Source organism: Sinocyclocheilus grahami, unplaced genomic scaffold (assembly GCF_001515645.1).
Source record: "Sinocyclocheilus grahami isolate Dianchi unplaced genomic scaffold, SAMN03320097.WGS_v1.1 scaffold420.1, whole genome shotgun sequence".
Taxonomy (NCBI): domain Eukaryota; kingdom Metazoa; phylum Chordata; class Actinopteri; order Cypriniformes; family Cyprinidae; genus Sinocyclocheilus; species Sinocyclocheilus grahami.
Window position 1 is genome coordinate 195,421 of NW_015505599.1, and position 10,324 is coordinate 205,744.

The 10,324-nt window shown below is 38.4% G+C and overlaps 1 protein-coding gene across 1 annotated transcript in view; it reads left to right on the plus strand.

Annotated features, from left to right (window-relative positions):
- LOC107551327 (myb-related protein B) overlaps positions 1–10,324 on the plus strand; it is a 28,007-nt gene that overhangs the window by 1,689 nt on the left and 15,994 nt on the right. Inside the window, exons 3-7 of the mRNA XM_016232888.1 lie at positions 1,147–1,218; positions 1,322–1,414; positions 2,304–2,524; positions 4,136–4,283; positions 5,217–5,408. Coding sequence (XP_016088374.1) covers positions 1,147–1,218; positions 1,322–1,414; positions 2,304–2,524; positions 4,136–4,283; positions 5,217–5,408 — 726 coding nt within the window. The remainder of the gene's footprint in view (positions 1–1,146; positions 1,219–1,321; positions 1,415–2,303; positions 2,525–4,135; positions 4,284–5,216; positions 5,409–10,324) is intronic.

The window sequence follows — 10,324 nt, forward strand, 5'->3', positions numbered from 1 at the left end:
CTTCTGTAGCGAATCGATGCATTTTTGTAAGAAAAATATGCATATTCAAAACTTAATAATCACTTTAATGTAGCTTGCGCCAACAGTTGTAAACGGAAGCTGTTCCGGGCGGATGACATATGAGTTCAGCTTTGCGCATGCGCTGCTCAGAAGTGACGAACGCGGGAGCGCAGCGGAGAGATCAAAACAAAACAACGGTCACTAATTAGAAGTACAAAACGAGGATATGTAAAGAAGAATGTCGGAGGATTTCGATATAAGCCAAGAGGAGACTGGTTTTCCTTTGCTAAAGTAAGGAAACTTTGCTTCCTTTGCTCCTGTTAACAAACGTTGGTTTTCACGAGACTCACCGGCGCATGCGCAGCACTGACCTCATACGTCACTTGTTTTTATGGATGGGCGCTTTTTATTTAACTTCTTTTGGACTGAAGCATGCAACACCCGCTGAGTGCCATGAAACAGCTTGAAAGATCAAAGAGCATTTTTAATATAACTCCGACTCGATTCGTCTGAAAGAAGAAAGTCATATACACCTAGGATGCCTCGGGGGTGAGTAAAACAGTCTAATTTTCATTTTTGGGTGAACTAACCCTTTAAGCTTATTCCAGATCACTGCGGAAACTGCTTGAGATTATGAAACACTCTGAAACAAAAGATCGAAAGCTATTAGAAAGCAGCTGATATATAAGACACACCTGTAACTTCACTTTTGTTTTCCAGAATTTCCGTCTCCACTTTACGCTATTTAGAAAGATAAATACATGTTTAATAGTTTGCTTGCCTTCATGTCATTCTAAACCTATGAATCTAATATTTAGACCTATAAACATTGATCTGCACGCAAACTGGGAGCTCATGAAATATGGTAAACAGAAGCTCAAACATGCTACATCAGTGTTCACGTGACTACAGGATAAAATGAAATATGTTCCCCATATAAAGCCAACATATCTTAACAATGCTCGATTCATATGGATTACAATGTCTTGTCGTTTGGTTTTTTTAAGTGGGAAGGTTTTGGTTGTGCAAACCTGACAAAATTGGGAGAATAAATGCAACTTTTTTTCAGTTGCATGGAATCCAGAGGATATTTGTCAGAAATGAAAGATGGCATATGCGTTTATTTCTTGGCTTTGTGTTTTCCAGGATGATAAGCTGCGAAAATTGGTGCTGAACTTTGGACGGAATGACTGGAAATACATCGCTGGCTTGTTGCCTGTAAGTCTGTCTACATCAATAATGCATTCAGAGAGCTCACATGAGAGAGGGGTCTCTGTGGTGGTCTGCTTTAACGGTGGCAGTTGTGTCGTTGTTGTTACAGAATCGATCGGAGCATCAGTGTCAGCATCGCTGGTTCAAAGTTTTGGATCCTGATCTCGTCAAAGGACCCTGGACAAAGGAGGAGGATGAGAAGGTACCAAAAAAAGAGTCTTTTAATCAAAAGTGTGATTTCCAAGCTGGGAAAAGTATGGGAATGAGTGAAATGTGAAGTTAGGGCTGCACAATTAATCCAGTTTCTAATCGCGATTACAATTATGGATGCCACAACTACGTAATCATTGAAAGCGGCAATTAATCGTTCAAAGTCCACTTATGTTATTCTGCGTGCTTAAGATGAGTTTTTTCGTTCTACATGTTATCTTAAGGGGTTTTCCCATTATTTTAATTTTAGTATAACGTTATAATACCATTCATATTTTTACTTTTTTATAATTGAAAGAAGAAACCAATCCGATGTGTAGTTGACATTTGAGGCTTAATACTATAGAAAAGCACTAAAGGTTTTTCAGTTAGTGTTTTCAGCTGGTTTATTTTCATATAGAAATACTGCATGCAGTTGCATCAAACAATGGTATAAACATCATTCAATGTAAATTCCGATAATCGTAATTAAAAATCGCAATTACAATTTCAAGGGAATAATCGACAGTTATGATTTTTGTCACAACCGTGTAGCCCTATGTTAAGTCATAAACATTTCTTTGGTATATATTCTACATACAATTTTCCAAATTCTCATCTTGTTTTTATTAAGTGACATACAGCCTATGATTTTTCTACAATGTGGAAATCAAGACTGGAATAGCAAAATCTAATCATAAGAATTGAATTTACTGTATAACATTAAAGAACGCTGGGTAGAACAGAATCCAGAAACATTAAAACTGGAAAAAACACAATAGACTTCATAGGGGCCTTACAGTTGGTCCAGCAGTTTCTTAACCAGCAATCTTGATCAATCAGACTAGTCTGGGAATGCGTCGGTGACGCAGTATGTGAAGTCTGTTCGTGGCTGTGTCCAGGTGATTGAGCTCGTGAAGAAGTACGGCAACAAGCAGTGGGCGATGGTGGCCAAGCACCTGAAGGGCCGTCTCGGGAAGCAGTGCAGAGAGCGCTGGCACAACCACCTCAATCCAGACGTCAAGAAGTCTTCCTGGACCCCAGACGAAGATCTCATCATCTACAAGGCTCACTGTGTGCTGGGCAACCGCTGGGCCGAGATCGCCAAACTGCTTCCGGGAAGGTGAACGCACTGGAGATTTTAGGAATGATAGGTTGTCTGAAAGAGTAGTTGGTTACTTGGCTTTTAGGGAAGGCTTGTGGAGTTGGGCTGGTTTAGGCTCGTGATTCAGAATCAGCAGAATGGAGCACGGCTGAATGTAATGGTAGGCGAGCTTCAGTTGAACATATTTTAAAATACTTTATATTTTAAAACATGTTGACTAGGGATGTAACGATATTATCGTGGTCAGATGACGATATGCAAAAAGTGTAGTTTTAAAAATATATTTAAACTTCTTATTCTAACACAAAAGGTCTTTAAAGTTGTGTTTTGGGCCATTATGCTTTGGCACAATATCTGTCAAACGAACTAAAACTGAAAGCACAATATGGCTTAATCCCTTCATCAAGTCTGTTTTCGCTGCACGTTTCAAAGCAAAGCGCGCACTTGGTTCATGCGATCAGCTCGTGATCCGGTGATCTGCTCAAATCTTTACCCCTTTCTCAAATCGAGCAGATCTCAGATGCCTGTCTGTGTGACGTCACACAGACAGGCCCCTCCCACGATAGTTTGATTGACAGCAGTGTTTCAGCACAGACTGGACTGGCGTCTTACCTTAGCTCCGCCCTGAGTGACTGTCATCAGTCTGCCAGTGTTTCACCGCTGGAGCAGATGTAGACAAGAATGACTCCTGAACGATTGAGGTGTTCTGTTGTTGGATGTAATAATGAACATAGCAGTCGTCATTTACTCCCGACATCTGAGCCGCTGCAGACGCAGTGGATTACGTTTGTTTCTGAAGGGAATGCGCCACCGATCTACATAAATGCGTCTATGTTTGCGCAAATCATTCATGATCCAGCTTCACCTACAGAAGAAGTGAGTATAATGTTTTGTAATGAATCTTTGCAAATCGCCTTTCCTAATAATGTGCTAGTTAGCAAGTTTCACGATGAATGCTGCTAAAGTAAACAGTCTCTCTGAGAGCAGCTCGGAGGAGAAGGGCGGGGTCAGCAGAGCTCATTAACATTTAAAGGAAAATGCTACAAAAACGGCTTGATCTGAAAAGATGTTTTTTACACTACCGTTGAGAAATTTTAACTAAACTATGTTACAGACTTTTCATTAAGACCCTAAAGAATCATATCATCTTGTGGAAAATGGGCATCCGATGACCCCTTTAAAATTTACATAATTGTCATCTTTTTCCAAATCTTCATTTGCAATTTTTTTTTTTTTTAAATATCGCAATAAATATCGTACCGTGGACTTCGAGATATTATCGTATCATGAGATTTTGACATCCCTAATGTTGACACATGTCTGATTGGTATGGAAGCTTGTTTCTGCCACGGAATAAAAAAAGTTCAAGCTAATTGCAACTTTATATCTCACATTTGACCTATTTTTTCTCTTTTTATATCCCGCAATTCAGAATTGTTTTCTCAGATATACACTTGCAATTGCGAGTTATAAAGTCCAGTTCTGAGGGGGGAAAGTCAGCTCACAATTCTGACATTTTCTTACAATTGCGAGTTTATATATCACAGTTCTGATCTCACAGTTATGAGCTCCCATAGACTGCTATACTGTGAAGTTGAGAAGATTTCTTAGTTAGTTTATTTTTTCCAGAACGGACAATGCTGTCAAAAACCACTGGAACTCCACTATCAAGCGTAAAGTAGAGACGGGTTACTACGCCGGCGTGGACACGACGCTTCCGGTGCTGCAGCAGACGGAGACTGAAGAGCTGGTGTCTGAGGAGAGCGTGCAGCGGCAGGTATTTCACAGCAGCGGCTGGGAAGGCTTGTGGATGAACTCTGTTGATTTGTGTTTTATAGCAGGGGCCAGGTCAGGTCCTGAAGAGGGTATAATGAAAACATCAATGATTTTAATTGCAAAGTCTATTACACAAAGTCAGAGTGAGGCCTGCTTTTGACATTCGAATCGTTTGAAGGAAAAAAAAAAAAAAAGACAAACTTTCTACTAATTGTTCTCGTGTGTGCAGTTGTATTAACATGCTCCGGCTGTGTTTTCTGCATTACTGTCCAGAGGCTCTGCAACACCGCAGCTGAATCTACAGGGAGAAACACGGGGACAAGTGTAGTCTAATTCCCAAAGGAATAGCTCCTTTGAGCAGATTCTGTATGATATTTCAGTTCTTAGTTTTACGATTAAAGATCTGTCGTTTCAAAACCTATAATGCAATGCAATGATGAAACATTCCTCAAAAGCCTGATGGATCATATCTGATACATTTGAACATGAATAAAAAAAATTAAAAATAATGTCTGGATGATCAAGTAGGCTAAAGCTCAGTTAATGAAATGGTCACCTTGAAATATTGCTAATAATATCAATGTTATGCTTATGTTTGCTTTGTAAAAATCTGTAAAGATTAGACATATGAAGCATGAGCTGAAGGTGGACGTTTTTACAATTACGCTTAAAGGCCTTATACTCGTTTTGAACGTGTAAACCATCAGTCAGACGATAGAAGTGTTGACCAGATCATGCTGACAATTTATAACCCTTAGAAATCTGCATATTAAATATGACACAGCAGGTTTTATAGTGTTAACGCTTGTGGCACTTCGGAATCGGTGATAGCAGTGTTTGGTTCGTATGACGATGTGTGGTTAAGATATGTTTTAAAACCTGTCTTTAATAAATAATCATGTGTTTTGTGTCTTGCACACTTGTGTGTTTACAGGATCCGGATGCTCATGAGAAAGTCACCTCTGCTCCACAGAAAACTGCATCTCCCAAGACTCCGAAAGCTCCAGCGACCCCCAAAAGTGAAGCTGGAGACTCGACTGTGTCCACGTGGGTGATGGACCGCTCCGGCTTCCTCTCTCCCTCAGCGGCCCCCACGCTAAAGGAGGTGATGGAGCTGATGGATGGGGTGAGTTCAACCCTAAAAACAACAGATACGGTCTGTAATTACAATCAAATATGTTATACCATGTATATATTATAATTGATATTGCTTTTAAAAACAACCATTACCTTACTCTCTGTAATTTGATCAAGTGAATTAATTGGTCAGAGATGAACCGCTACTACTAGGGCTGGGTATCGTTCAAAAATTTTCGATACCGATACCTTGACTTCGATACCGGTTCCTGAACGATACTTTTTCCGATACCAATTTTATGAAATCAATTTTAACAAGATTACATTATCTAAAAAAAAAAAAAAAGAAAAAAAGCTTGTTGATGTTTATACAATCTCAAAGACTCATCTCCTGAGCCCCTGTTTTCATTTTAAAACAAACACACCAGTGTAAATGTAGCCTTACATCTAAGGGGGCTGGGACGCATTCACACTACAGCCTCATGTGTGCGCCACATCTCCGAGTGTAACCGGTGTAAACTAGTAGGTGTGTTTGACTTGACGCGGACCGACTGTGCAGACCGATCGGTGTATTAGAACTACGAGAGCTAAAGAGAGCAGACCGCTCCGTGCGCTTTCGAATCGCTCTCGTGGATGATCGATCTGCTCCGCACCTCTTCTAGTCAAACACACCGGCTAGTGCTGCAGGCTTATTGGCTGACTGACGCTGATGGGATTAACCCCTTAGATATTGAAATTTGGTACCGAACGATAGGGCTGCACGATATGGAGAAAAATTCTAATTGCGATTTTTCTGATCAAAACTGCGATTTGTGATTTAAAATGCGATTAACTACTATTTCATAAAAGAGCTACAGGTTTGTTGTGGTGGTTTTAACAGCACCAAATAAATACCAAGCATTATCACAAACTATGCTACACTGTGCTACTGTTTATTTAAAACCTCTTAAACATTGTGGCCTTTTTTTAATAAAGTTGTAATGATGCAAACATCTGTCATGACAAATTAAGAAAATAACTACAGTATCTTAAAGTTAAATTAACAATTATATATAAAATCTTAAACTTTTAAGAACCCAAACATACTGTAAACAATTCTACATCAGTAAAACACTCACCATAACCTACATTAAGGTTGAAACAATGACAGCAAAAGTGTTTGCCATTTAACCCTCTGGGGTCTGAGGGTGTTTTGGAGCCCTGGAGAAGTTTTGGCATGCCTTGACATTTGTGGGTTTTTTTCAGTATCTTAAAAAAAAATGTTAATGACTAAAGTCTGATAACACTGTATTCAGCACAAACTGGGCTACAATAATTTGTGAGCAGCATGAAAGTACATGTTTGTGTTTTTGAGAAAACAATGTTTATGCATGGTTAGTGAAAAAAACTTCTTTTTTTTAAGTCACTGAAATAAGGCCATGAAACACAAACAGAACTTTTGTTCACAAGACTTTTGAGAATGTGGTAGACTAGAGTTTTTTTCACAAATGATGTGAAAATGATCCTGTTCGCTTATTTACAGAAAACAATATATTGATTTAACATTTGTAAAACATGTTTTGTGATCGAATGCCCTTATGCGAGGGAGTGACAATGGTCATGAATATTTAGTGATTCACACCTGAGAGACAAAGGGCCTCCCCTAATGGGCCATCAATATGAATGTGACTGAACCGAGGCAGGTAAGAAAGAGTGTTAGGAGAGTAAAATAATGTGGGTCTTTGATTATTATTTGTATTTTATTTGCAATACAGTGTAATAAAGATATACACAGTGAAGGTCAAGGACACATGATTGAACATACTGATCTGAACACTGAGACTTGAACAGTAACACACCTTTGTGCCAAACATTCATTCATAGTGTTAACACTCATACTATATTTATATCTTGTGGTTATATGTTAAAATATTAAACATTCAGGCGTTGTGAAACATTTAGACAATGAAATATCACATATTTCAAAATGTTTCACTTGATTTCAAACATGTAGTCAGGAATTAGAAAAGTCTAACTAGTAAAATGTGCACAAGTTATGTCACAATAACAACAACAACAGATGCAAGTAATCTTAGGCTACTCATCAGAGTGATAGTCTCCACTGGATCTAGCTGCGTGACGCATTGCTTTGTGAGGTAAATTCTGGGTTATTTCTCTCAGCGCGTCTTCTTCCAGAAACAAAAAGTAGCCGGGATGAACTCTTCACGTTTGTTTACGCGGAGGCGATGTGGGCGTTTACTTGTGCGCGTGTCTCACGTGGATGTTTAGAATCTGAAAAGCGAGATCGGCTCGTGGGCGTGACCGCATTAGATATAATTAGTGCTGGGCGGTATGACCAAAAATTTATATCACGGTATTTTTCAAAATTATACCGGTTTCACGGTACATGGCGGTATTTGTTTTTTCATGCATGACCGGGTGTTAACCATATTTTCTACTGATTGAGAGGAAATACTGCAGTATATTGACTTCTGATGCCCTATTTTTCTGTCATGATGAGTGAATATTGTCAAAAAATACCACACTAAATAGTGACTAAACACGACCCCTTTTATTGTTAATCAGGAGTCTCACATTTATAATCACGGCATCGTCTGATAAAATCAACATGCATCTACACTAAAGAGCGGCTATGCGACTTTGAGACTTTTTTTGTCTCATGCAGCGCACTGCCTGCGTCTGAGTAACAAACTAAAAAAAACAACGAACAAAAAATGTACATGTGATATCAACAGATGTCATGATGCAAACATCTGTCATGACAAATTAAGAAAATGACTACAGTGTTTTAAAGTTAAATTAACAATTATATATAAAATCTTAAACTTTTAAGAACCCAAACATACTGTAAACAATTCTACATCAGTAAAACACTCACCATAACCTACATTAAGGTTGAAACAATGACAGCAAAAGTGTTTGCCATTTAACCCTCTGGGGTCTGAGGGAGTTTTGGAACCCTGGAGAAGTTTTGGCATGCCTTGACATTTGAGGGTTTTTTTCAGTATCTTAAAAAAAAATGTTAATGACTAAAGTCTGATAACACTGTATTCAGCACAAACTGGGCTACAATAATTTGTGAGCAGCATGAAAGTACATGTTTGTGTTTTTGAGAAAACAATGTTTATGCATGGTTAGTGAAAAAAACTTCTTTTTTTTAAGTCACTGAAATAAGGCCATGAAACACAAACAGAACTTTTGTTCACAAGACTTTTGAGAATGTGGTAGACTAGAGTTTTTTTCACAAATGATGTGAAAATGATCCTGTTCGCTTATTTACAGAAAACAATATATTGATTTAACATTTGTAAAACATGTTTTGTGATCGAATGCCCTTATGCGAGGGAGTGACAATGGTCATGAATATTTAGTGATTCACACCTGAGAGACAAAGGGCCTCCCCTAATGGGCCATCAATATGAATGTGACTGAACCGAGGCAGGTAAGAAAGAGTGTTAGGAGAGTAAAATAATGTGGGTCTTTGATTATTATTTGTATTTTATTTGCAATACAGTGTAATAAAGATATACACAGTGAAGGTCAAGGACACATGATTGAACATACTGATCTGAACACTGAGACTTGAACAGTAACACACCTTTGTGCCAAACATTCATTCATAGTGTTAACACTCATACTATATTTATATCTTGTGGTTATATGTTAAAATATTAAACATTCAGGCGTTGTGAAACATTTAGACAATGAAATATCACATATTTCAAAATGTTTCACTTGATTTCAAACATGTAGTCAGGAATTAGAAAAGTCTAACTAGTAAAATGTGCACAAGTTATGTCACAATAACAACAACAACAGATGCAAGTAATCTTAGGCTACTCATCAGAGTGATAGTCTCCACTGGATCTAGCTGCGTGACGCATTGCTTTGTGAGGTAAATTCTGGGTTATTTCTCTCAGCGCGTCTTCTTCCAGAAACAAAAAGTAGCCGGGATGAACTCTTCACATACTGATCTGAACACTGAGACTTGAACAGTAACACACCTTTGTGCCAAACATTCATTCATAGTGTTAACACTCATACTATATTTATATCTTGTGGTTATATGTTAAAATATTAAACATTCAGGCGTTGTGAAACATTTAGACAATGAAATATCACATATTTCAAAATGTTTCACTTGATTTCAAACATGTAGTCAGGAATTAGAAAAGTCTAACTAGTAAAATGTGCACAAGTTATGTCACAATAACAACAACAACAGATGCAAGTAATCTTAGGCTACTCATCAGAGTGATAGTCTCCACTGGATCTAGCTGCGTGACGCATTGCTTTGTGAGGTAAATTCTGGGTTATTTCTCTCAGCGCGTCTTCTTCCAGAAACAAAAAGTAGCCGGGATGAACTCTTCACGTTTGTTTACGCGGAGGCGATGTGGGCGTTTACTTGTGCGCGTGTCTCACGTGGATGTTTAGAATCTGAAAAGCGAGATCGGCTCGTGGGCGTGACCGCATTAGATATAATTAGTGCTGGGCGGTATGACCAAAAATTTATATCACGGTATTTTTCAAAATTATACCGGTTCCACGGTACATGGCGGTATTTGTTTTTTCATGCATGACCGGGTGTTAACCATATTTTCTACTGATTGAGAGGAAATACTGCAGTATATTGACTTCTAATGCCCTATTTTTCTGTCATGATGAGTGAATATTGTCAAAAAATACCACACTAAATAGTGACTAAACACGACCCCTTTTATTGTTAATCAGGAGTCTCACATTTATAATCACGGCATCGTCTGATAAAATCAACATGCATCTACACTAAAGAGCGGCTATGCGACTTTGAGACTTTTTTTGTCTCATGCAGCGCACTGCCTGCGTCTGAGTAACAAACTAAAAAAAACAACGAACAAAAAATGTACATGTGATATCAACAGACGAACTACACTCATATTTATAATTCCAAACAATCCGTAAGCGGCAGGTGCTAGGAAACGCTGT